Genomic DNA, 26,316 nt, shown 5'->3' on the forward strand with positions numbered 1-26,316 from the left:
GGAGGCTGGCACATATCCCCGTGTAGAGGAACAGAAACAGAGTCTCTGAGAAAAGGAGTTGCTCGCCCAAGAAGCCATATTAAGTAACACACAGAGTAGGGTATTTCCTTTCCCCGTCTTTTGGGAAAACTCGTTCCAGCCCCCTGAAATCTGCGGAACAGTCGGCACGAATCTCGGAAGTCGTGTTGCTGTTACCCGGTGCTCAGGCGGGTTCCTCTAACGCGGAGCCAGCATCTTCTCCCCGAGGCTGCCGAGCGCGGCGGGGTTGGGCGCTGGGGGTCCGCGGGGAGGCCGAGGCGGCCCCGCCCCAGACGCCGCTCGCGTGCGCGCGCAGCCGGGCAGGGGGCGGGGCGCCGCGGCGCGTCCGTTGCTAAGGCCGCGGCGCCCTAGCGACCGAGGGCCGCGGCTCCGCGCACGCGCCTTGGCGGACTCCGGTGCACTGTGGGATGGAAACCCTGGCGGCGCGTCGCGGCCGGAGCGGGCGGCGGCGGCGGGGCCGGCGGCGGTCGGGGAGCGGGGCTTAGACTCGGCGGCCGGCGGGGCGCGGACGGCGCCGCCATGAACGCGGCGGTGGTGAAGCGGACGCAGGAGGCTCTGGGGAGGGTGATTCGAAGGCCGCCGCTGACGGAGAAGCTGCTGAACAAGCCCCCGTTCCGCTACCTGCACGACATCATCACAGAGGTGGGCGCCGGGCCGGGCCGGGGGCGGGGGCGGGGTCGCGGCCGGGCGCGGAATGGGCCAGGGTGTGGGCCAGTGTCGGGGTGCGGGGTCCGGGTGCGGGCTGAGCCGCGGGCTGGGCGTGACGGCCCACGCGGGGGTCGGGGTGCGGGCCGGGGGCCGGGATGCGGGTCGGGGGTCAGTGGCGGGGTGGGAGTGGGGTCGGGATCAGGGCTGGCCCCGGGGTCGGACCTCGCGTCGCTGAGCGCGGCCCCTGCCGGATAACCCCGGCCTTGGCGGACGGATGACTCCTGGGCCCGATGCCGCGGTGCCTCTGCTCTCACCCTTGCGCTTCCTTCCTCACCATGCCCAAGGGCCGCCTCGTCTAAGAAGGCTCCAGGCCCCTTAGGGAATATTCTCATTTCTTTCCATCCTACCCAGTACATCTTAGAACTCTCTTCCACTCAGCCTGGCAGAGCTGTTTCTGCCATTCCGTCCCCCCATCCACCGTGTCTAGCACGTGGAGGGTGCACAAAAATCCGGGAGAATGAGATTATCCTTTGTTATAAACCTCCTGCTCCCCCAGTTTCCTTCCACCTGCTCTGCACAGTGGTCACCACAGATTGGATGCTTAATTTTTTTTTTCTTTTTTTTGGTCTTTTTGTTGTTGTTGTTGTTGCTATTTCTTGGGCCGCTCCCGCGGCATTTGGAGGTTCCCAGGCTAGGGGTTGAATCGGAGCCGTAGCCACCGGCCTACGCCAGAGCCACAGCAACGCGGGATCCGAGCCGCGTCTGCAACCTACACCACAGCTCACGGCAACGCCGGATCGTTAACCCACTGAGAAAGGGCAGGGACCGAACCCGCAACCTCATGGTTCCTAGTCGGATTCGTTAACCACTGCACCACGACGGGAACTCCTCCTGGATGCTTAATTAATACCTGTGGGTGAAGTATTGAAGGTGGTTGTAGGGGACCTGAAAAGAAAAAGCTGAAAGAGCAGGTGAGTGTATGTTGATCAGTGGTAGAGCCTGCGTCCAGGGGCCGAGGTCTAACTTTCCCCCACTGGATGGTGAAGTCCTGAGTGTGGGAGATAGTGACTGGTTTGTTGGCATATCCTGGGCATGGTACCCAGACGGTTCACAACAAACATTCGTTGTTGAGTGGAGTCTGTCAAGGCTCCTGTAACCCCGGGGTGGCCGCACCCATTCTCAGGGTACATCTGAGAGCGGTGTTGACCTTGGGAACTTGGATGTGGTCTTTGGGCCTTAGGAATCAGGTTGACCTTGCAGGTGTCGGGGTTCGGTGGGATGCGGGCAGTGGGGGCTATTGCTCTCCCCCCCATGTTAGTCCTTAAACTTCACTCCTCACTCTTTCCAAGAGGTTGGACGTGTTGCTCGTCCACAAAATTTGCTTTACTCATTTTTGCGATCTTAGCTTCTATTGTCTGCCTCTCTGCGTTAAAAACCCTAATTGTACTCCTGACTTTCGAATCCCACCCACATTCCAGGGACGTCTGGACTGGCCTCCCCCTCCTTTTAAGCTAGGGCAGCACTTACACCTGCCCTGGACCGTGTCGGGGGAGGGGGTGGCTGCGTGGAGAGCCTGGTGGGAGCCAGGCCTTGAGCTGTGTCACCTCTGCCCTGTGGAGGAGGCAGGTAGGGTCCTCTTCCCCAGGAGGGATCAAGTCACTTAGCCCCGGGGGGTGAGTGGACGACTCTGGCCTGACACTGTCATTTTCTGTGTTAGTCCTGTCTCCTCACTGAAACAGAGATCCCGGAAGAAGGCCGGGGGCATGCCTCGTCCTGTGGGTCTGGGTGTGGCCCTGGCTCGTGGTGGCTGCTGTCCCCACCTCCTGGAAGGCCAGGTGGGACTTGGCTTGGTTGGCCAGGTAGCCAGGCTATGAGGCAGGCATCCCACCTTCCCAATCAGGATCCACTGGTCTGCTTTTCTGCCACAGGTTTTTTCTAATCCAGGGTCGCAATGAATTTCTCTACCTGTGTAGAGATGAGTGTGTTGATGTCACCTACTTGATCAAGATGTCAGGACAGGAGTTCCCGTCGTGGCGCAGTGGTTAACGAATCCGACTAGGAACCATGAGGTTGCGGGTTCGGTCCCTGCCCTTGCTCAGTGGGTTAACGATCCGGCGTTGCCGTGAGCTGTGGTGTAGGTTGTAGACGAGGCTCAGATCCCGCGTTGCTGTGGCTGTGGTGTAGGCCAGTGGCTACAGCTCTGATTTGACCCCTAGCCTGGGAACCTCCATATGCCGCTGGAGCAGCCCTAGAAATGGCAAAAAGACAAAAAAAAAAAAAAGATGTCAGGACAATTGACATATTGGAAAGCACTTTCAGACAGTATGTGAAGCTCCTCTTAATGAAAATTCTCTGCTGCCCCTGAGTATTGTATTCCAATGGCCATATTAGTATTTTAGTTACTGCTAAACTAACCCTGCCTACATCGAAGCCTTGATCCTGTGAAATTAAGGTCTCTTTGTTGCTTAAATTATTGCTCACAAGTTTAACTGTCAACACACTGGAAAAACTTCAAAAGAAGCAAAATCAAAAAGTTCCAGGAATACTAAATGCAGGATGCTCTTAATATTCCACCTGTCTTCTTAGGAAAAATAATGGCACAGCTCTTACAGCTCTTGAGTAGTTTGCTGAGGACTGAAAGAGCTTAATTAGTAGCTAGTTGTAGTTTGGTCTCAGAGAAGGAGCCCGATGTTAGTGTAGGACTGTCTTTGACAGTTTTTTTAAACACTTCTTATGGTAAAAAATACTTTTTATATCTGACCCAGGACTCACATGTACAGGCATAGTCATCCTTGCCCGATGTTTTCTTTTCTGTTTATTAACTTTTCCCTTATTGCTGCTCATTACATTGACCTTGTAGTGAGCTGCCGCATTCTGGAAACCTCTGGTCTGAGAGAGCCCAGGGCCCTGCCTGGGTCTGGGGGTGGGAGGAGCCGAGAACATCGCCCCCCCAAAAGCTGGACTCAGGGGTCACTGGGAGGTCCAGGTTGACTCAGGAGAGGAGAGGTTGCAGGAGAACAAAAGTGATGCGACCCAGAGCACCCCGTCCCTGGAAGGGAGTGACGGTGATGAGGAGAAACCCCTGCCCGGGAGTTCTTCTTTCCAAACTTCATCCTCTTCCCTGTCCTGAGGGACCCTCTTAAGAGGCTGTTCCTGCTGTGGGACCTCTCAGGGCTGCCTGGTGGGCCTTAGGCTGAGGCCGTGCTTCTGAATGGCTTTGCAGGCCAGCCCCTGCCGACTCCCTGGCCTCAGGCTCCTCCTGTCCGCGCAATTCTGGTCCTTTGAGCAGGACCCTCTTGGCCCTGGACCTTGTGGGCCTGTTTCTTTTGTCGGGCACGTGCTTCCTTGTACCCTCTCCCCCGGTTCCCTGTAAGCTTCTGGGCTCAGTTTCGATGTGAGTGGCTGGGGAAGTGTGTCCTGACACCATGGGGCCCTCCTGCTCGTGGGTCGTGGGTGATCGTGTGCTCCCTGGGGGTCCCTGGCCAGGCTGAGCTCTGGGAGGACCGGGAGGGCTTCTGCCCGCGGTGCGGCCTCGCCGTGGCAGACACGCAGGTGTCTGTCGCGGAAGTGTGTGAACAACCTCCTGCGCGTGGACGGGTTCTGGCAGCCCTTTGCTCAGGGCAGTGGGTGAGGCTGATGGACGGGCTGTCCCGTGGGTGCTGACCAAGGCCTCACCTTCTCTCTGAAGGTGATTCGGATGACCGGCTTCATGAAGGGCCTCTACACGGATGCGGAGATGAAGTCCGATAACGTTAAGGTAGGTCCGAGGGGCTCTCCTGGCCCCGCCTGCGTGAACGCGGCTCTTGTGAGCCGGGAGCTGCGCCAGCTCTCGCTTCCGTGCTGACCTGTGGCTGGACCGCCAGGCTGGTCCCTCCCGGGGTCGCCCTTGCTCTTCCTCGTTTCGTGGTCTCCCTGGCAGCGAATTTTATCCTCGAGAGATGGCGTTAGTCTTCTAAAGGTTCATGCCAGCCCATCAACCCAAATGCAGAGCTTTCTTGGACTTCGGTTCCTGGTTGTTGTTGTTGTAAAGAGTCAGTATCTCTAAACTGGACGTATATCTGAAAATCGCTTTTTATCTAAACCGGAACCGTGTCTGTTGAATGTACTGAAGGTAGCGTACCCTCCTCTTCAGGTGTTTTAATATTTGCCTTTTATGTGGAAATCTTGCAGGATAAAGATGCAAAAATTAGCTTCCTCCAGAAGGCCATAGACGTGGTGGTGCTGGTCTCCGGAGAGCCACTGTCGGCGAAACCGGCCCGGATCGTGGCCGGGCACGAGCCTGAGAAAACCAACGAGCTTCTCCAGAGACTTGGAAAGTGCTGTCTCAGCAAGGTGCCCCCTGCCCGCCCCCTCGGAGTGGGAACCCCCCGGCAGGAGGATGGCAGACCCCAGACGGGAGGGCAGACCACGTGGTGGGAGGTGTTCCGGGGGAGGGACTCCAGGCCAGCTCGGAACCTGACCCTGCCCCGAGTCACAGAAGTAGCTTAAAACCATAGGGTGTTCCTGTGAGCTCTGTGGCTGGGAGTGTAAGGCAGGGACTTGGGCGCTTTGGGCGGGGGACACGTGGCTGGAGGCCCTGGGTGCCTCCTCCTTTGGGGCCTCCTTTCAGGGCAGGTGACTGTTTCCAGCCAGGACCCGGGTGGCCGAGGAGCTGCTTTTCTTTGCCTTTGGGCCTTGGGGGACGTCCCTGTTCCCTGCCTCCTCTGGGGTCTGCCTCCCTCGGCCCCGCCCTCCCCCCAGGGCGTTTGCAGAGCTGTGCTGCCTCTCAAGACCCTCTCTCACTTGCGCAGGGGCTGGGTTGGTTACTCCCGAGATTTTCTCCGTGGGCTAGAGTCTTGGCTTCTCTGGCCTCATGGTACCCCAGCACCCCTGGAGCAGGTTATCCCCAAGGCCTGCCTTCTTTGTGGGAGCTGAGGGGGAGCTGAGCCCCCGGGGAGTGGCCATGGCCCTTTCTCGCGGAGCTGATGGGCTGCAGGGGGGGCTAACCTTCGATGTCCCCAAGGTGGGGAAGGCAGCTCTCGGCTCACACAGCAGCGTGGAAGTGGGAGGGGGCTCAGGCTGGGTCCCAGGCCTGGGGATGCAGAAGCTGATTTTGCCCGTTTGCTGGCCCCATCCTGGTTCCCATCCCAGGCCCTGTGCGTTGCCTGTCTCTGAAAGCACACCTGACTGGTGCTCCTCCCGCGTCCCCGCCCAGCTCCGTGGCCCCAGCTCCATGGCCCAGCTCACGGAGCCCTTGAGACCTGCTGCTGCTTCCTCCCTGGTCCTTTGCTGTCACCCCTGTCCCGCCCGGCCGCGCTCCCACCACGCTGCTGGGCTCTCGGCTGGTGCTGCTGCAGCGGGCAGTGGGCAGCCGCGCGGGATTGGCCTGTCCACCCTCCCCCAGGCTGTCTTGGCATCCTCGTCACAGCGCACTAACTTTTGACGGCTGTATTGGGCCCCTTGCCCATATGCCGTGTGTCCCTGGCCTGTGGTCGAGTCGCTCACGTGTGCTTGTGGAACCCGTGAGTGTGTGGGCGACGGGGTTCCCGGCCGCACAGGGTCAGGGACCGGGTGGCGGTCGAGCATGGTTGTGCCCTGGCTGGGGCTCGGGTTAGAGGGCTCCGTAGGGGCCTTTCAGGGCCGGGCCTCTGTGGCCCGAGCCAGGTGGAAGGCGCTGCTGGGCCGCGTGGGCTGGCGTCCGTGTCCTTGAGCAGCATGTGTCCGCTCTTGACCGCTCGGGTGGAACGGAGCCGGCCTCGCGGAGCGCGGTGGCCTCTGCGGTGAGCGGGCAGAGCGCCCCAGGGCACGGCCGTGGCCGAGGCAGCACGTTGTCGGCAGAACCTCTCCTTTTAACGTCCGTCCCTGGCGCACAGAGGACCCGCCGGGCGGGCTGCTCTGCACGCCGACGTTGGGGTCTGTTCCGCGCACGGATGTCGTTGTCACCTTGCGTCTTGTTCCTCCCACGGGGTAAGCTCTCCAGTGAGGACGCCGTGAAGAGAGTGTTGGCCGGAGAGAAGGGGGACGTGAAAGGAAGGCCCTCGCTGGCGGCGAACCCTCGAGAAACGGATCATAAGAGCATGAGGGACGGAGAGTCCGGGGTCCCTAGAGGTAAAGAGGTGAGTGCAGGTGACACGTCTGGACCTGAGCCCTTGGGGCCTTTTGTGGTCCAGGTAAATACAGCAGTGGCAGCGCTACTTGGCCTTTCTTTTCAGGAGAGGAGAAGAAACTCGGAAGTCAACGTGGGAAGTACAAGCCGAGAGAGGAACCAGAAAGAAGAGCTGAAAGAAGAGAGCCCGCCGCGGGACAAGGAGCGGGACAAGGAGAAGGCCAAGGAAAAGGCCAAGGAGAGGGAGCGGGACAGACGTAAAGAGCCCGCGAGAGACGCGGCCGGCGGAGGGGAGCGCGAGCGGGCCAAGAACAGGCCCAGGCCGGGCCGGGACCGGGACGCGGAGCGGGAGCGGGAGCGGAAGGTCGAGGCGGGCAAGGAGAAGGAGCGGGGGAAAGGCCGCGAGCGGGAGCGGCGGAGGGCGAGAGACGGGGAGCACGCCCGGGACCCCGACAGGGAGAAGAGCCGCGAGCACGACAGGCCGGAGAAGGTGGGTCCTGCGTGGGAGCCGCCGCCCTTCTCCCCAGGGGGCTTTGTGTCGTCCTCCCAAGGGGCCTTGGTCCTTGTGTGTGACTAGGAAAGTGGCTTTCTCTGTCCCCGATTCAAAACCGTGACCAGCTTGGCCCCTTGGCAGAAACCTGCAGAGATGCCAGTGTTTGCCAGGCGTTGGCAGAGTCCCTGCTTTTCCCGTCTGTGCTGGCGTGTGTGTTTGGGGTGTTTTTCTGGCGACCGGGGTGCAGCCTTGGCGGTGAGCGGTGTTTCCCGGCGGCCTCGGGGCACGCGGGCCCCAGGGCTGCAGGCGCAGCTGCATTTACGAAGGATTAGAGCTGCTTTCCAGGCTTCCGAGGCCTGAGCACAGATGTGCAGTGAGACCTCGGGTTGCCGAGTTCTTGTTTAATTAAAATTTCAGGTAAATTTAGGATTTTTCCAGGAACTTCTTTAGGTTTCAGAGTGTTTTCTCAACGTGCAGGCTACTTTGGCCTCACTGCCCGAGGGCGAAGTCTCTATCGGGGCTGGCCCTGCAGACGCCTGTTCTCCTGGGCCCGTTGGACAGGGCAGAGGACCCTGGGAAGGTCGTGGAGAGCTGGTCTCCAGCTGCTAGAACCGAGGGAGCTGAGGTCCGCAGAAGTTCACGGTCTGTCCGAGCCGGGCCGCGAAGGGCCAGGCCTGAGCCTTTCTCCTTCCTGTCGAGTCAGCCACCTGGTTTTGTGGCCTCGTGTCCCCTGGGACGGATCCCAGGCCAGGCCTGGAAACCAGTCTTTTGGGTGGTCTTGTGAGTAATTGTGGGTGTTCTGCCCCGAACCCCGGGGTCCCCAGCGCCATCCTGGGGGTACTATCACTCACGGTGCTGAACGTGCCTCGGAAACCTGGGTTCCCAGGGAGCTTTAGACAGAACCCAGACATTCCCCGTCTTTTGCCTCTTTCCAGAGCTCTGAGAAAGGTCTTCGCCGCCGACCTGGCTTTTCCACGGCTCTCGCGTATTCTCCTGTGCTCAGGTGCGCGAGGCAGCCCAGCCTGCATACTTCTCAGCCCTCCGGGCCTCGGGCCCAGCGGCCCAGCCGATGTTCGCTGAGGTTGCCGGTGCCGTGACTGGTCTTTTAAAAAGAGACCGTTCCAGAGGGTATTTTTAGGGGTGGATGAACGGAACGTATTGCAGCTGTGAGTGGGCGATGGTTTTGTTTAAAAGCTGGTCCGGTGGCCCAGGGCGGATTCGTGTACATCGGTCGTGGGGATTTTACTGGACCAGCCCTTCTGTGTCCATCTGGGGCTCCTTCGTGGGCCGGGGGTCTGGGAGGCAGGCTGCTCGCTCCCCTGGGAGCCGTGCCTCCCCCCTGCCCCCATATAGCTGAGCCCTGGGGTTCCTGTGCAGGCAGTTCTAGCCCGGGCCCCTCTGGGCCGTCTGTACCCTCCAGTCGGATTTCTTGATGTAGGGAGGTGGTGGTGAGACGTTCTCAGTCTGTGAAACTGCAGGTGTGAAGGTGCTCGGAAGTGACAGGTGTGTCCTGAGTGGCGGGGGAGACGAATCTGGGGTCACAGTGGCCGTGTGTGGGTGTGGCCCGCCCTCCTCCCCAGTCTGCGGGGAGCTGAGCGCCGCGGGGCCAGGTAATTACCGCGGGCGCAGACTGCTGGCTTCATGATGACGTTGTGAGGACATTTAGTCGTTGAAATAGTGAACAAGCATCCTCTGCTTTTCGGTCTTCAGGGGGGACAGCTTCCGTGATTGTGTCTCTTCTACTCCTCGTGTCCAGAGGGGTCTTTCTGAGAGTTGATTTCAGCGGGAGACTTTTGTTTTGTTTTGTTTTGTCTTTTCTAGGGCTGCTCCCGCGGCACATGGAGGTTCCCCAGCCAGGGGTCGAATTGGAGCCGCAGCCGCCAGCCTACGCCAGAGCCATGCAACGCGGGATCTGAGCCCCATCCGCGACTTACAGCACAGCCCATGGCAATGCCGGATCCCCAACCCACCGAGCGAGGCCAGGGATCGAACCCGCAACCTCATGGTTCCTAGTTGGATCCGCTAACCACTGGGCCATGATGGGAACTCAGATTTTTTTTTTAAGGTGTCGATTTAACAGTTGTCAGTTTTCACGTCATTTGTTTTGAGAGTGTTTTCCTGGTGGGGCATCTGGAGCCTCTGCTGAGCAAGAGCCCCTGGGAGGTGGGGGTGGCCCCTTGGGTGGCGGGAGCAGGGGAGCCTTTCCTGGGGGTCGGAGCTTTCCCTTCACTGCTTCCCTCACCTCCGGAGTCTCTCTTTCCCAGGAGTTTGGCAGTAGGGACCCCTGCACCCGGAGGCCCTTGGCCTCAGCCAGCCCTCTGGGATCCAGGCTGCATAGCAGCCACCGGGGCCCCGGCCGGCGTGTGCTGCCGCCCCTGCGGGGAGGGCGGGCTCACTGTGGGTCGGCGTTGGGGAAAACGTCTTGCTGTGTTTTTAGATGTTATAGATTTGAATTATTCTCGAGTTTGGAGAACATTTTTTTTTTCTTTTCGTAGTCCTCAAGCACAGGCGAGGCGTCTAAAAAGTTGTCAGATGGATCTTTTAAAGACTCCAAAGCCGAAACAGAGGTAAACTTTTAAAAATAACATTCAGAGACGTAAAGCCACAGCGGTGTTGAACTGTGACTGCTGTGCCTTGGTCCCCGCCTGGTCCCCGGGGCACGGCGAGGCCCCCACAGCAGGTCCACGTTTACGTTGTGGTAAAACCAACGATGGAGGCCGGCGGCCCGTGAAATGGATGGGAGTGTGTCTCCTCCGGTTTCCACGGTGGACTCCGGGTCTCCTTCCGCCTTTGACAAGGATGACACGGTGTCCGGTGGGACAGGGTGGTCATTTGGGCGAGGGCGGAGGGGGCACCTGGATGGGCCCGGGAGAGGATTATGTCATCAGGCGGGGGGGTGCAGGGGAGGGAGGGCCCCCGGAGGCCCTGCTGTGTGTTTCCCGTTACGGGGGAGCGGCCTGGGGGCTCGGACTCAGCCGGGCTTCTTCCAGGTGGCATTTCAGAGCAGAGTGTGTCCAGGCGGCCGTAGGGGAGAGGGTTGGGCGTGGAGTGGAGGCTGGGGGCCCGTTAGGAGGCCGCGTGGCCGGTGGAGAGACACTGAGAGACGTGTCGGGCCAGGGAAGCAGCGGTGGGAGGGCTGCTGACTCATGCCCCGGGCAAACACATCGTGCCCGTTTTTACTCTCAGAGTCTTAGCTGCGTTGAGGTAGTTGAGCATCTGGTGACAGAAGTTGGGTCTCCACAAACACCTCTGATGAGACGGTGGTTCTCAAAGTCCAGTCCGTGGATGGCTGACCTTCGGGCTGTACGAAAGAGTAGATTCTGCGTCTGGAGTGACGGCGGTTCCAGCCCCGGGTCCGGTCTCGAGTGCTGGTTGCTCCGAGCTGGAGTCAGTCCCTCTCTGAAGCGCGTGCTCGTGGTTGCGCAGAGCTCAACAAGCGCGTCTGCTCCCCGTGCTGCGGGGTGGCGCCTCAACTGATGGCCTTTCCTTCTCTTTTCTTTAAGACTGAGTCCGCGCGGGCGTCTAGCTCAGTGACAGCAAAGACGTCGAAACGGCGATCCAGAAATTCGGTGGAAGGTACGGCACAGCGTATCAGAAACATAGCTGAAACGGTGGATGCTTGATTCTTTGCCTGAATCACAGTGTCTCGTAGGAAAAAGTATCCGCGGCTGGAAAGCCCATCTGCCCCTGGGAGGGAGGAACACAGACCACGTGAGAATGTGAAGGGGAAGATGCGGGGCTCTGACACGCACACGCATGCACACACACGTGTGTGAGATCCCCTGACACCTGGGGCAGGGCAGCACCTCTTTGCTGGAGGTCTGCGTTATGATCTAAAAGCGGTGGTGGAATTTTAATTTTCCAGAAACATTCATCAGTCATCCGTTTTTCCCTGGCTTTCTCTCTCTCTTCTCTTTTTTTTGTCCTTTAGAGCCCCATCTGTGGCGTGTGGAGGTTCCCAGGCTAGGGGTCCAATCGGAGCCGCAGCTGCCGGCCTCCACCACAGCCGCAGCAAGGCGGGATCCGAGCCATATCTTCGACCTACACCACAGCTCACGGCAACGCCGGATCCCTGACCCACTGAGCGAGGCCAGGGATGGAACCTGCATCCTCATGAGTATGAGTCGGGTTCGTTTCCGCTGAGCCTCGACGGGAGCTCCCCGACTCTCTCTTGAGTGGGTAGGTCAACTCGGTCCTGACGCAGGGCGGACAGCAGGAGCATCCTGCCCTGAGACAGGGACGGCCTCGCACTTAAACCGAGCGGAGCTCGTCAGGGACGGTATGAAAAGCGGAAGCTGCAGCCGAAGCCCACGGACCTGGCCTGGTTTGTCCAGGGACAGTGCCCTCTTCTGACAGACCCGTGTGCGGGCGGGAGGGCCGGTCTGCAGGGAAGTACTACCGGAGGCCAGGGGGTTTTAGTGGAAACTCGAAGTTGCTTTGAGCAGCAGTGTTTCTGAGAAACCACCCTTTTCCTAAATGGGAAATGTTAAAGACGCGAGGCAGGCATGCAGCAGTTGGAATTTTTCATTTTAAAATTAAACTTAGATGGTAAGTTCCACTCTTTGACATGGACAGACGCCTTAAAGGACATTTTTTGTGCCAGAAACTTTCTCTCTCTTTGGGGGATCTCCGTGGGATGGGTCTCCAGGGTGTGATTCCTGGCACAGAAGGCCTGGCCATCGTAGGGTCGTAGCTGCGGGGGTCGTAGCTGAGCCCCCCGCCCTGCCCTCTGCAGGGATTCGTTCGAGGGATGGAGCATGCTCTTAATTTGCATGGGCATCCTGTGCGCTAAAGATGTTTGCCGGTTTTTAAATAAGCCTTTTTCAGTTTTTTCTTTGCATTACGCTTGGGTCTGACCTGTCTAGGCGTTTACTTTGTGGGCACTGGAAGCCGCCAACCTTTTTCTGTAGTTGGTTTCGGAGCCGTGAGAGATGGAGGTTTGTGTTTCGTTTTCTGTTTGTCGCATCGTTGGGGTTATCGCTTGTTCTAATTCCCGTGGAAATGAGGCTCTGAATGTATTTATTTTTTATAATTCACTGGGCGCTCCAGGGTCACTTACTAACTAGCCCTGCCTTTCCCTCTGCGACCCCTCCCCATGCCTCTTGTAGTCCGAGTCTGGTGTCTCCGTTTTTCTTCTTACTCCACTGTTTCTTTTTTCACGACCAGTTCGTCTTTTGAAAACAGTTTTAAGCCGTCGCATGTGCTCGTTCTTCCAGGTGCATTTTACCGTCGCTTTACGCGTCAGAGCCCCACCTCTCAGACCGCCCGGGCCTCTCAGGATGTCACTGCCCTTGATTAAACTTAGGGTTTCGTTATTCGGGAGGAGAGGGCGCCTCTGCTGCAGGTTAGGGTTCCCCCCTCTCGTGAGAAGACGTGTGCGCCAGCGCTTGTGTGTCTGTCAGTCTGGATTGTTCCATGGCTTGGCTTTTAGGTTTTTTTTGGAAATGGTATCATTCTTTGCCTCACTAATTTTTAGTCATTCTTGTTGGAGTTTAGACACTTTCCTGATTTTCGTAGCTGTATCCATGAGGATTCAGGTTCGATCCCTGGCCTCACTCAGTGGGTTAAGGATCCGGCATTGCCCATGAGCTGGGGTATCTTAAATCTAGCCACAGCCGTGGCTTGGATCTGGTGTTGCTGTGGTGTAGGGCAGCAGCTATAGCTCTGATTGGACGCCTAGCCTGGGAACCTCCATATGCCACAGGTGCAGCCCTAAAAAGACAAAAAAAAAGAATCTTAAAACCATTCTAGAACCCCATAGGATCCAAAAACCATTCTGCACAAGCACATGATAATTTTGCTTATTCTCAACTAGTGTATTGTAGCAGAACGAATCACTTTGAGTCAGTGCATTTGAATTTCATTTGTTGGGTGCTGTGCAGTGTTGCACATTGCGTTTACCGTGCATTTTCATTGTGCAATTTCACGTCAGGAAGAAGGGACTCTAGAACCAGTGGAAATAGTCTCCCCACCGAGAAAGAACGTAACTCTTGCTACAGCAAAGCTAAGAAGGAACATACGGTGAAACAGCTTGGTAAGCCGGCGCCCCGGTGGAGTCCGTGAGTGCGTGTTTGAGCGTTGAAACCCGCAGCTGCCGGACCCTTTGCCTCTGTTTGGTCACGGAGCAGGTGGAGCTCGGGGTGGTGCAGCAGCGATGTGGTCCTGCTGAACGTGGGGCCTGGCCCGGGGCGGAGCAGGGCAGAAGGGCAGGTGGGCCCCATGGCAGAGCTGCAGGCGCCCCTGCCCGCAGCCATGCGCAGACTGCCTTTCTGTCCGTCTGTCACTAGCTGAGCCGTCCATTTGAGCCTTCTTGTATTTTTTCTGCCGATTGGGTGCCGTCCCTGCCTTCCCGGAGAGCGTGGTCCAGAGGCAGCAGCAGATGATAAGAAGCACGCAGGGCGGACACGCTCACGATCCCGGCCATGAGTCCCTTGAAGGAAAACGAGGGCACGCGGCGTGGGGGCGGGGGTAGCGGGGGCCCCTCGGGGGGCTGTCTGGACAGAGCGCTGACCAGGGTCAAGGAGCACGTGACCGGCAGGTGTCCAGGGATAGCCAGAGGCCCTGAGCTGAGGACAGGCTTGCCTTTTGAGGGGCAGGCAGCCTGGTTTGTCTGGGGCAGAGAGGGGGAAGAGAGATGGGAGCAGGGGCTTGGGAGCAGGCAGGCTGGGGCCGGGCCGTGTCCGCCAGGTGTTTATGGTAACTGAGCGCAAGTCTCCGGAGGATGTCCAGCGGGACAGGGACAGGCTCTGACTCAGGGTTTGACATGAGTTAAACGTGCAGCGGGGCTGGGCCGGAGGCCAGAGGGCAGTCAGGTGGCTGCTGAGATAGGTGGGTGAGTGGCTGTGGCAGCCGGGACCCGAGTGTCACAGGCGGGGAGTCTGGGGTGGGCCGTTACGGAAGGGAGGACGCGGATGGCACCTGCTGGAGACGAGTAGAAGGAAGGATGGATCTGGGGAGGGGCCGACACCCCCACCGTGGTGCTGGTGGTGCTGGTGGCGTGGCGAAGGATCTGGGGGAGACTGGCCAGTGGGCCGGGGGGCAGTGCCTCACGTTCAAGATGCCTGTGAAACAGGTGGAGGTGTTGGGGCGGCGGGCGGATGTGTGGGCCTGGACCTTCCTGCAGTAATTAAGCTGGGGGAGCGTGGAGCCAGGGATTCAGGGTCGGAGAAGCGGGGCGGTTGTGGCAGAGGGGAGAGAGGCCGGCAAGTTGGAGGGGTTTGGAGAGCCGGCGGGCGTCCTGCAAGCCCAGGGAAGGACCTTCCAAAAGAGGGAGCTTCCGAGGGGCCCCCGGAGGCTGGGAGCCGACCGTTGAGTGGACGGGGCGGTGAGTTGGTGACCTTGGCATAATTCCCAACCAGGCCAACCAAACGCAAAAACGTGTGCAATGTTCTAACCTGTCGTTAACTATTTTACATCAGGAAGAAAGGAGGGTAACGTTTCAGCTAAAAGTTTAAGCCCCGTAGTGTCTGGATTAATTAATGAACCAGATCAGGAAACTACAACTTCAGAAATAGGTAAGAAAAATACATTCGTTAGTTAAAATTCCTCCCCACTTTGGTATGAAGTATGTGTGTCTCAGGGTGTTTGCCGTTATTTTCTATTATTACGACCACTTAATGTTCACCAGAGGCTTTTGTTCACTGAAAAAAGTGTACAGGAGGGCGGAACCGACCTGCTAGTCTGCCCTGGTGTGTGAAGTTTTACGGTGAGGAAGGTGGGCGCTGCTGAAAGGCACCTCACCTTTCCCCTGTGTGGGTCCTGTCGCTGCTTCCAAGGCAGGAGGCGCTCGCGGTCTCTGCTGGGTCGTGAAGAAGTGGATGGTTAAGCGCCTTTGAGTTCTCTGCCCACTCTGCTGTGTTCTCTTCAGAACATAAAGGATTACAGGGCCTGCCCCTGGCCCCGGGGAAGGTGTTCCCCAGGCACACCCTTTTACACGCGAGGCCTGCCGCGTGCCGAGCACCCGGGCTCGCCCCGCTGATGCGGTCAGGTGTGCGGATCTGGAACTCCAGTGGGACAGTCCGGGTGATAACTGCATGTAGGCTTCGGGGATGCTTAAACTCTTCAGAAACGTTGCAATTCTTGAGTAGTGTTAAGGGTGAAAAATAGTGTAAAGCTTAGCTGTGTATGGAACTGTAAAAATTTTTCTAGGCTGAACTTGCCTCAGACTTAACCTTTTTTTTTCCTAAGGCCATGCCCACGGCACATGGAAGTTCCCGGGCCTGGGATTGAACCCCAGCCACAGCAGTGACCCAAACCACTGCAGTGACAATGCTGGATATCTGGGTTTGAGAAATCCTGTAGCTGGACGGAGTTCCCGTCGTGGCGCAGTGGTTAACGAATCCGACGAGGAACCATGAGGTTGCGGGTTCGATCCCTAGCCTCGCTCAGTGGGTTAAGGATCCGGCGCTGCCGTGAGCTGTGGTGTAGGTCGCAGACGCGGCTCGGCTCCCGCGTTGCTGTGGCTGTGGTGCAGGCTGGAGGCTACAGCTCTGATTCGACCCCTAGCCTGGGAACCTCCATATGCCGTGGGAGCGGCCCAAGAAAGGGCAAAAAGACAAAAATAAAAAATAAAAATTCTGTAGCTAGAATAACACGAAGCCCGTCTTTCTTGGGTGTTTTCCTCATGAGGCTTTGCTGAGGGCAGGCGTGTTTGGTAGCGCCTTCTCCTCCAGCCCTGGACCAGCAGGGGGCATCCGCCGTTGCTCTGTTCCCAGGAGGTCGCTGGCCTGCGTGGGGTTTAGCGAGGGCCTCGGCCGAGTGGGAAGGCTGAACACAGGGTTACGAGGCTGGAGCAGGCTGGCGTCTTACGGGGGAACGTCTTTCCTCAGTGGCCATGCGTGTGGCAGTTCAGCCACCTCTGACGTCGTGTATTTTGTTTCCGTGGGGGCTCCGCTGAGCCGCAGGCAGGGTCCTGTAGGAGGGAGGACGCCGTCCGAGTTCCGCAGGGGAGGGAGCGGGCGGCGCAGCCTGGGCGAGGGACGGCCCTGCCGGCGTCCGGGCATCCTGTGCGGAGAGGCCTGTGTCCCAGAGCCACACCTGCTTGCCTGCGGCCGGAGCGAGCCAGCCGGGTGTCCTCGGAGCCGTGTCTCGTCTTTGGCCCGTGGCCGTGAGAATGGGCGCCTTGAGGGTTGAGGAGATGGTGTTCCTGGAATGACCGGCCCGTCCCGGCGCCGCCTCAGCTCCCATCCCCCTACCGTGTGTGCAGAGCCCCGGTCAGGGTCAGTCAGCGCGCGTCCTGAGCTGGTGTGGGTTCGAAACCAGTTGAGGTCGCTCTTTAGACACACGTGAGCATTTTGTAGGTCTTTAGAGATCTTGTTTTTTTGTTTGTTTTTTTTTTTTTTGGCCTTTTTGCCCTTTCTTGGGCCACTCCCGCGGCATATGGAGGTTCCAGGCTCGGGCTCGAATCGGATCTGTAGCCACCGGCCCACGCCAGAGCCACAGCAAAGCGGGATCTGAGCCGCATCTGCAACCTACACCACAGCTCATGGCAACGCCGGATCGTGAGCCCACTGAGCAAGGCCAGGGATGGAACCCGCAACCTCATGGTTCCTAGTCGGATTCGTTAACCACTGTGCCACGACGGGAACGCTGGTCTTTAGAGATCTTAATCTGCAAGCGTGAAAATTAAAAGCTGAGTGTTTTATTATAACAAACACAAAACGTTGCACCGGGCAGTTAGTTCTCAGTCGAGTGCGTTGCAGAGATGACAAGGAAGCCTGGTGCCACCTGGTGGCTGCCAGCAGGTCCTGGGCGCTCTCAGCCCCTGGGCGGTGCTGTGACGCCTCCCCCTTCTTCCCTGAGTCCTGTCACAGCGCACTCGCAGTCACGTAGCCCCAGATGTCCTGTGCTGGTCGTCATTGCACATAGAGTGAAACGGCTCAGCCGCTGGCAGGATCCCTTCGCGTCTCTGGTTGATGACAGTTTCTGGATCCCGCGGCCCTGGGTCTGGCTGACGGCCTTTTGCTCTGGCTCGTGCTTCAAACCGAAGCCGAGCCCCGTCATGTGGCTGCTCGTGGCCTGCGTCCTCAGGGAGGGCTCGCAGGATTCCTGGGCCCCGTGGCTCTCGTTTGCCTTTTCAGGTGGATTAAAGAATTCAGCAAGAGCTCACCCTTTGCTGCTTCCACGCGCGCCCTCTTGCCCTCCGCACCTCGCACGCAGGCTCACTGACACGTCTCGTTCCCCCCGCGGCTCTGCAGGCCGAGGTTTCCTGGCACGTTACACCAGCGTGGTTCCTTCATTTCATCTTGTTTTATTGTTCAGGCTTTTTCACTATGAAAAGGAGAGAAAAGCAGAAAGCCGGGCGTGAGCCACACCCGTGTACCTCAAACTTAGATTCAGCCCTACTCCCAAGCGGGCTTCTTTGCTCCACCCTTCGTGATGTATCTTTATGAACTGTTTCAAAGTATTTAAAAAACTCTTAGAGTTCCCGTTGTGGATGAGCAGGTTAAGAGTCCAGCTAGCGTCCATGAGGATGTGGGTTCAATCCCTGGCCTCGCTCCGTGGGTTAGGGATCTCATATTGCTGCAAGATGCAGTGTGGGTCACAGATGCGGCTTGGATCCTGCGTTGCTGTGGCTGTGGTGCAGGCCGGCAGCTGCAGCTCTGATTTGACCCCTGGCCTGGAAAAACTTCCTTATGCCACAGGTTCGGCCCTAAAAAGAAAAGAAAAACAAAACCCAAAAAACCCAACCACCTTAACACTCTACCTCTAAATTCCATCTAAATTCTTCAGCATGAAGCTCATAAAACCAAAAAAGACATGTTCCTGCACGACCGCAAAATCAGAGTTTTCTCAAAGAGATTTCTCGTTGCCGGAGGGCATCTAAGACCCAGGCAGGCTGTGTTCTGGTTGTCTCAGCAGTTTTATTTGCTTAAACACCAGGTCCTGTGAGGGTGAGCCCCCTGCACGCTTTTCTTGTTCTTTTTGTCTCTTGTGTCTGTGACTCCGGAGCGGCTCTTCCCCGCCTTCTGCTCCAGAACGGTACTTGCTGCAGGCTCGCCTGTCTCCATGGTGTCCTCCTCCCCAGCTGTCAGATTGCTTCCTTGGGGTGTCGTTTTACTTATGTAGCGCCCCCCGCCCCGCCCCCGCCGTATTCTTGATCAGCTTTGAGGTGAAGACGTTGCTTCGCCCTCGCCCCTGCCCGCGTGACACTGGGCCCTTTATCTCATGTCCTCAGGATGCGCTTAAAGCCTCTGCATCTGACCATGTGATGCCGAGACTGACCCCTGGGGCCCCTCGTTTCAAACCCTGGTTGTGTGCGTTTCCACCAAGATGTGGTCAGCGACCTGTGCCACTCAGCTCTGCAGAGAGCCAGGCAGAAGGGCAGGCCGCCTGTGCCATGCTGGGGGCCATGGGGCTGGCCGGCAAGTTTTGAGAGAGGCGCTGGTGTGGACACTGGGCCCTGCCCACTGCCCCTGCTTTTTCCGTGTGGCCGCACTCGGGCCACAGCCCACTCAGGGCACGACGCTCGCTGACACGAGAGCCTCCAGGTCTGACACCAAGGCCACGTTCTTACCTACGAGGTTCCGTGATTGCCAGTGATTGAGATAAGAGGCTTGTGCTGACCTAGGGGCCAGTTCGCAGTGGTCTTTACTCCTTCTGGGCGTGTTGTCTTTTTGGGGCTGTTGTTTGTCAAGCTGGTTAAACTGCCTTCTGTGATTAAGAGTGGGTTGTAGGGAGTTCCTGTTGAGGCGCAGTGGAAGTGAATCCGACCAGGAACCATGAGGATGCAGGTTGGGTCCCTGGCCTTGCTCAGTGGGTTAAGCATCCGGCACTGCTGTGAGCTGTGGTGTAGGTCACAGACACGGCCCAGATCCCGCATTGCTGTGGCTCTGGTGGAGGCCCATAGCCATAGCTCTGATTCGACCCCTAGCCTGGGAACCTCCACGTGCCGCGGGTGCAGCCCTAAAAAGACAAAAGACAAAGGAAAAAGAGTGGGTTGTAGTATTATTAGTGAATGTGTGGCCTGCTTTATATATTCTTTCTATCCGCGTGATCTTGGGATTTAGCAGAAGCTTACTTGAGACTGCAACTAGCAATGTTAAAACAACCACCATAGGCCTCTCATAAAAGAAAGAACTTTGAGAAGATAAAATTGTGCAGGGCAGCCTTCTTCTTAAGCTACAGACGGTAATAATGCCTTTGTAATTTACTGACTGTGCTGGTGAGTTTTGCACGGTATAGAAAATATTTGACACTTTCAAATAATATACAACACCTAAAAGTTATTGGGATGTTTTCTTTTAAAATTGATTATCTATAGCTGCCAAACTTACATTTAGATTTGCTTTATTTTATTTTGCTTTTTAGGGCCACACCCATGGCATATGGAGGTTCCCAGGCCAGGGGTCTAATCGGAGCTCTAGCCGCCGGCCTACACCATAGCCACAGCCACTCAGGATCCTGGCTGTGGCTGTGACCTACCACAGCTCCCAGCAACACCAACCAGATCCTTAACCCACTGAATGAGGCCAGGGATCGAACCCACAACCTCATGGCTCCTCGTCTGATTCGTTTCCCCTGCGCCACGACGGGAACACCAAGATTTGTTTGTTTCAGAACTGAATGGTGTTTCATGTTGGTTTTTTGGCTGCGTTCTATGGGATATCATAAATAATTAATTCCTTGAAACAGACTGTTTAAGTCAGCATTTTAATAGATCGAAAAAAATTTTTTTAGAAAATTATGTTGTCCATTTTATGTAGTTCCATTACAGAAAGTAAAGCAGTTCTTTGATCATTAATGGCAGTTTAATTCTAACACAAGCCATTCTTTGAAGAAATTATAAGATAGGGTTTCAGGAAAGGAAACTTTCTCCCAGTTTTATTTTTGTCTCCTGATGGAGATTTTAAGGGAGTGGGGGGATGGGGGGGGCTTTAGTGACAAGTCAGGTTTCTACCCTGGGTGCTGCCACGATTCAAAATCTTGTTCTTCCAGCATCCACTCCTTTTGTTTTTAATAGAAAAATATTTTATTACTTAGGCTTTTGATATATTCTGTTTTTATAAATATTTGCACATCACTCAGGAATCAGGAGGCGGGTATTTGGGAGCTCTCCGCATGGCTGAGGCTGAGCACCAGGCTGGGCATCGTTTTCCTGTTCGTCCTGCTTTCCGGAAGTTGCAGCCTCTTTGCAGCTTATGACTCCCAGGCCTGGCTGACAGTCGTGCTGGGTGGCTCTGGACGTAGCGGGGCTCTGGCTGTGGGGCCACAGGCCTCCGCCTGGCCAGGCTGACGGGCTCGGGGTCTGTGCCCCGGCCATGCCTGGGAGGGACCCCCTGCCTTCTTTGCAGCGCCGCCCGGGGTCCTCGTTGGTACACTTGGGGCCGGGAGTGGAGCTCGGTGAGGTTAACGGAGCCCGCTGGCCAGCCTGCCGTGCCCCCTCTTGAGGATCCGTTTTAACTGTCTTACGTCAGGAACAGAAGGAGCCAAAACTAACTCAGCTCGTGTTTCAGATGCTGATTCAGCTGGTCTGTGGCGAGACAGCGCTGAGCCCGAGCCCGCAGTGAAGCAGAAAGGTAAGAAGGAGGCCCTTCCCGCCTGGGCAACACGCTGGCTCTGTGGGCGCCTCTCTTCCCAGAGGCCGCGGCCGCAGCCCCCCGGCCCTCCGACCCACACGGGGCCGCATCCTCGTTCTCTACACCGTCGGGACCGAGGGCGCCCTTCTACATAGAGAGGGTGGGACGTTCTGGTCATCGCCTGATGGCAGCACACCTCCCGTGTCCCCACTGTTCCTTCTGAGACTCAGTGCAGAGCCAGGAGGGGCCCCTGCTGGGTCCCAGAGGCCGAGCTGTGCAGCCCCAGGCCTCGTGTCCGGAGAGGCCGTTCCCGCAGCTCAGAGCACCGTCAGGACCCTGGCTTTCCTGTGACCTGTGTTCTTGGAGTGTCTGAAGTCGAACCTCAGGGAGAGTCTGCTTTCGGCGTAGTTTTCCTCAGCATTAAAAAAGGGAATCCTGCTCAAATACATGCTTAGCATTTGTTCTTTAAGGCCCTGGAGCTCCTACCAGGCTTTTTTTAAAAAAAGTTATTTAAAAACAGTTTTTACATCTGTAAAATTTTCATATTAAAGCGCAGTTGATGTGCAGTGCCGTGCCACTTCTACCAGGCTTTTTAAGGCCCAGCCGCACCCCAGCACCAGCACCCCGGCACCAGGCCTCGTGGTGCCGGGGCAGCAGGGGGCAGGGCCAGGGGCGCCTGGTGGTGGTCGGCTTCTTCCAACCAAATATGGTTGGAAGGCCTACTGTTGAAGGCCTACTGTGTGGTGGGCGCTGAGGCTCCGGGCAGGGAGGGTGTTTGTGGGCAGAGGCCAGGCTAGAGCAGGGCTGTGGGAGCCTGTGCCCCGGGGACCGGGGGAGCCTTGGGGGGCGGTGGTGAGAGTTGGGGCCGGTGACCATGTTGGGGACAGTAGCAGCAGGAAGCTCATGATATTTGTAGGGCGAGTGGCTTAATTGCGGTCGGGTGAGTTCGTCTGGGAGGCTGGGCGGTGCTCCAGGGAGAGGAGGGCCTGGGCTGTGGTCCGGGAGCAGCAGCAGATTTCAGAAGCTCAGGGACAGCCGAGGCTGAGCTCAGAGGATGGCTTGTTGCCGTTTGCTGGTGGTGGGAGCTGGGCGGTGGGTGCCCTCGCCTGGGGTGGGGCGCGGTGGGGGGAGGCTGCCATGTCGGGGCCTCAGCCCTGGCTTTTGGGGATGCGGCTGAGCTGGTGGGGGTGCTGAGGGGGAGCCAGAGGGCCTGAGCATCCACATTGGGGGGCGCTGCGGGGCCGGACCCCCTTTGCGCAGGATGGAGGCTGCTGTGCGCCTCCCCTCTGGACATCAGCTCGTAACTCAGCTGCCACCCGGGAACCTTTCCGAGCTCCATGTGAACCTACAGTCTGTCCCCAGGGCTGAGGGCATGGGCTTTGCAGGAAGTCCGAGGCCCAAGTCGCACAGCGGCTGTCGCACAGGTCCCTTCCCGGCTCCTTTGCAAGCAGCCCATGGCCCGTCTTCCAGGCCTGTCCTCTGCGGTGTCCCTCTGTGGGCGGGGCCTCTGGGAGGCGCTGTGGGTCCCGCAGGTGGGTCCTGTTGCCCTGAGCAGGGCTCCTCACCTCAAGAGCCCCTCTTTGGGGCAGTGTTTCTGTGGCTCTGACTGTGGTGTCCACAGGCCACAGAGAGCTCTCCAGGGCCTCCTGCCAACACACAGCTGCAGCCTCTGTGCCTGTGTGCTCCGAGGCCCATCCCTGGGGACCTGTGGGGTGTCCCTGCCTGCAGGTGGCCGTGGGGCATGGATGCTCCCGAGTGTCCTTGGCCTCACCTGCATCCGTGGCGGTTTGGCTCTCCTGCAAACTCATTCGTGCGCTTTGAGAGAGTGACACAGCGACAGTTCTGGTCCGCCCCACCCCGCAGCGCTTCCGCTCACTAACTGTGGCCGCAGGGGTCCTGTCTGTCCCCACCACGCAGCACTTGAAGGGCAAGGGCCCTGGTGAAGAGGCCAAGGCCCGCCCGCCCGCCTCAGGCTTGGGAGACGTTCTCGTTGGGGCCCAGGGAGCAGCACCTGCTGCCGAGCAAGGAGGGCGGCGGCTGTGCTGGTCCCACCGAACGTGACCGCGGCGGCCCACGCCGGCCCCGCGTGCCGGCCCCGTCCCGGCCTCCCCGTGGCTTCCAGGCTCTGCCACCCGCACCCTCCTCTGTTGTTTTTCTCATCTCTGAGGTTCACCTTCTCCGCATCTCTGCTCTTCTCATGTAATAACACGTTGGCGTCATGGTTCTGTTTGGTCTTTGTCCTTCTCGCGTTGAAAGTAAAGCTGAGGCAGGAAACTGGCAAAGACAGCGAGGAAATGACCTCTCCCTGATGGGCGTCCAGAGTGGTCCGTCCCCTGGTCTTCTCTGACCCCGTCGTGCTCGTTGAGTTCACGGAGGTTCTAACACGGAAGGTGCTTTTCTGATGTGCCTTTTTTTTTTTTTCCAGGTGACTCCCCTAGCGATGCAGGTAAGGAATGGCCGGCCTTAGATAAATGTGTTTGATGTAAGCTGAATCCACGCGTATAGCTTTCCACAGGCGCTCTCAGATGTGTGGTGCCTAAATTGTATGAGTGAAAGTAACGAAGGGAAACATAACTATACCAGTTTAAGATTTAACTTTTTTATTTTATGTTTCAAAAGAATGCATTTCAAGATTTTTTCCAGGGTTTTCCAATAATCAGATTCTGTTTTATTTTCATTACTTTCTAAGGTAAAAGCCCTTTTACTTTAAACAGTAGAGTGAGTGTAATAGTTTGGGCTTATTGTTTACTGATTAAATTTTTTATCAAAATGAAGGCAGCTTTATTCAGATTATAAAAATAGTATGGTACATGGAGTTCTTCCTGTGGTGCAGCGGGATCAGCAGCATCTTAGGAGCGCTGGGACCCAGGTTCGATCCCCGGCCTGGCTCCCTGGGCTAAGGAATGTCGCTGCAGCTGCAGCTTCGGTCGCAGCGGGGGCTCAGATCTGATCCCTGGCCCGGGAACCCCGCATGCTGTGGGGGACCAACAATAAAATAAAATAAAATAGAAATGGCACAGAGCCAAAGTAAAAAACTTTAGAACGGCCGTGAAATGTGAAGAAGAGAACGGAAAGCACTGGGACTCCCGCCACGCGTCGCTTGAACGAAGGTCCTTCCAGAGCCCTGCCTGGGGTGTGTCCCTCCTGGACACGTTGCTCTACCGACGGCGACGTTAAAGTGGTGACCTTGTTTCCCCCGAGGCTGCCGTCCTCAGCTGTCCCGCGGCCTGTCACTCTTGAGAATGATGACAGGTGGGCGTCTGGACACATGGGTTTACCCACGCCCGTTTCTGTCCTCGGGCTGTGTTAGCTTTAAGGTAAATTGCCCACTTCCTCACCTGCCTTTTGGTTCTGTTTCCTGAGAAGTGGAACCAGTTTGTATCTCCGAGGTTTGAGTGGTCCCCTGTGCCCAGATCTCGCCTCAGGTTAGATGGCAAGTGTTTGTTTTTATCTTCATCAGCATGATAGCTGGAAAGCCCATTTATGTGGGCAGTTGCCGGATTGCTGGCTTTTCCCACATTTACTGGCTCTTTGTGTCTTTGCTTGCACATTGCCGGTTGCCTCGTCGTCCCTCAGAAGGAGAGGTCGGACCCTCTGGCCAGGACAAGTGCGAGGCGTTGGAGGACTCCCAGCCACCCAGCGAGCTCCCAGCCGCCGTCAGGTCCGTGTGCCCCAGTCCCGCCCAGGCTGCTGCCCGCTTCCCTCTGCCCACCCGCAGCGCCTCCCGGGCTTGAGCCCAGGTGTGAGGAAATGCTTGGGCAGAGAAAGCCGAAGGTGTCCGCTTAACCATAGCTAAGGCGCGCGGACGGAGTTAGAGATTTAGGGGGATGCATGGTTTGGCTGAATCACATCACGGTCTGCCTCCGGGTCGTTGTGTGATTCCTTTTTGTGCCTTAAAATTCGTGAGCACAGGAGACCACGAGATGGACGCCTTCAGGTCGGTCGTGTCGGTGGCCGTGCTCCCGGGGCCCTGCCGACCGTGTCCTCACTGGCAGGTTGATGGTGGCCTGGGAATCGGTGTTCATGTCGCGTCCTCTGTCCCCTGCGAGGAGCGGCTGTTCACTCTTCCTCTGGTTTTCCGCTGTCCGGTTTAGGAGAACACCCCGGCCAGGGAGCGCGAGGCCAGCGCCGCCCCGGGTGAGACGGCAGGAGAGCGCCGAGGCGCTCCTGACGGACAGGTGAGCCCTGCCTTCCGCACCTGCACCTGCACCTGCACCGAGGGGCGGGGCTTCCCGGCGGGTGGGGCGGGCACAGGGCGAGGGGGGCGAGAGCAGCAGAGGGTGCTGGGGAGGCCTGGCACCGAGGGAAAGAGACGCCGGCTTAGGCCCTGCCTCAGCCCGCAGCAGCCACCCGCTTCAGGGGGACGTGAAGGAAGACGCAGGCGACCGTTCCCGCGGTCGCGCCCTTGCGGTCACAGGACGGTGCATCTCTCTGATCTCCAGCTAGAGGGTTTTCTCAGCATCCAGATAGTTAGGGGGAAAGACAGGATCAAAAGATGAAAGGCTCAATCGCACGAAGATTAGGAAGAAACAGAAGGCGGTCGGAAAGTCCTGAGCAGCGTAAAGACAAGCCGCAGGCGGGCTTTGTACATGTGACAGACCTGCCGTGGGTACAGTGTGGTCTCTAAAGTACGAAAAAGCAGAACAAAAAATGGAAACGTGAAAGCCGGCTGTAGGTCGGGTGGGCTGCAGATAGAGAGCAGGCTTGGAGGCCGCGTGGACGTGCTTTTTGAGTTTTGCTGCAAAGGGAAGCAAAGGGATGGGGCAGGAGCGGGGGGCAGCGTCAGGGGACATTGTGAGTCTCTGTGTTTGAGAGGAGGCAGCCTGGGGGTGGGGCGACCCCCGGGAGGCGGGCACAGGAGATGCTGGGGCGGGGAGGGGACAGAGCCCGGGGGGTGAGGGCGCCATGAGATCCTGGGAGTGACTTCTCTCTGGCTCTTTCCCCTGAGCCCCGAGCAGGAGGAGAGAGGAGGCGGTGGCAGGAGGCATCCTCCTGGAGGGTGACAGTGGCCCGGCAGAGGCCCTCACCTCGAGGCCACCCCCCTGCCCTGGCTCTGCCCCCTGGGGAGGCGGGGCCCCTCCACGTGGCCAGCCGTCAGCTCGGCCCGCCCGGGCCCGGCCCCGCGGTGCGGTGGTTCTGGGGGTGGTTCTGGGCGGAGCCCCTCTCCCGGGAGCGCCTGGGTTGTGGGGGCCGAGCAAGCTGGGGAAAGCTCGCCTCTCCCTGGATGTCGTGTCCTTCCACTCAGGACGGGGAGCGGGAAGGCCGTTGCACACGTGATTGTAGATTCGCAGAATTCTGACAACGAGGGCGACGACGAGTTTGTGGTGGAGGCGGCCCCCCAGCTCCCCGAGACGGCCGAGCTCGAGCTGGTGAGTTCACCGGAGCGGCGCGGACACGCAGGCCTTCAGACTTAGGGCGATAGAAGGTTCCTCTTTTCAGCTGGGTCTCTACCCTCTCTAATTTCGTCATTCCTCTGATGAGATCCACGAAATCCTGATTTTGAGAATTCGACAAACCAGACTCTCCTTTTGTTC

The 26,316-nt window shown here is 57.9% G+C and overlaps 1 protein-coding gene across 2 annotated transcripts in view; it reads left to right on the top strand.

Annotated features, from left to right (window-relative positions):
- The first annotated feature begins 463 nt into the window (after positions 1 to 463).
- The window catches only part of TRAF3IP1 (TRAF3 interacting protein 1), a 50,145-nt gene continuing 24,292 nt past the window's right edge, over positions 464 to 26,316 (top strand). Inside the window, exons 1-13 of one of the 2 annotated variants that reach the window (XM_047773934.1) lie at positions 464 to 681; positions 4,376 to 4,444; positions 4,858 to 5,019; positions 6,639 to 6,782; positions 6,879 to 7,262; positions 9,761 to 9,832; positions 10,769 to 10,841; positions 13,198 to 13,299; positions 20,720 to 20,782; positions 23,208 to 23,228; positions 24,359 to 24,443; positions 24,877 to 24,960; positions 26,028 to 26,151. In XM_047773934.1, coding sequence (XP_047629890.1) covers positions 559 to 681; positions 4,376 to 4,444; positions 4,858 to 5,019; positions 6,639 to 6,782; positions 6,879 to 7,262; positions 9,761 to 9,832; positions 10,769 to 10,841; positions 13,198 to 13,299; positions 20,720 to 20,782; positions 23,208 to 23,228; positions 24,359 to 24,443; positions 24,877 to 24,960; positions 26,028 to 26,151 — 1,506 coding nt within the window. In that variant the 5' untranslated portion in view covers positions 464 to 558. The remainder of the gene's footprint in view (positions 682 to 4,375; positions 4,445 to 4,857; positions 5,020 to 6,638; positions 6,783 to 6,878; positions 7,263 to 9,760; positions 9,833 to 10,768; positions 10,842 to 13,197; positions 13,300 to 20,719; positions 20,783 to 23,207; positions 23,229 to 24,358; positions 24,444 to 24,876; positions 24,961 to 26,027; positions 26,152 to 26,316) is intronic. The other variant, XM_047773935.1, reaches the window with a different exon arrangement.

The sequence above is a fragment of the Phacochoerus africanus genome, chromosome 3 (genome assembly GCF_016906955.1).
Source record: "Phacochoerus africanus isolate WHEZ1 chromosome 3, ROS_Pafr_v1, whole genome shotgun sequence".
NCBI lineage: Eukaryota > Metazoa > Chordata > Mammalia > Artiodactyla > Suidae > Phacochoerus > Phacochoerus africanus.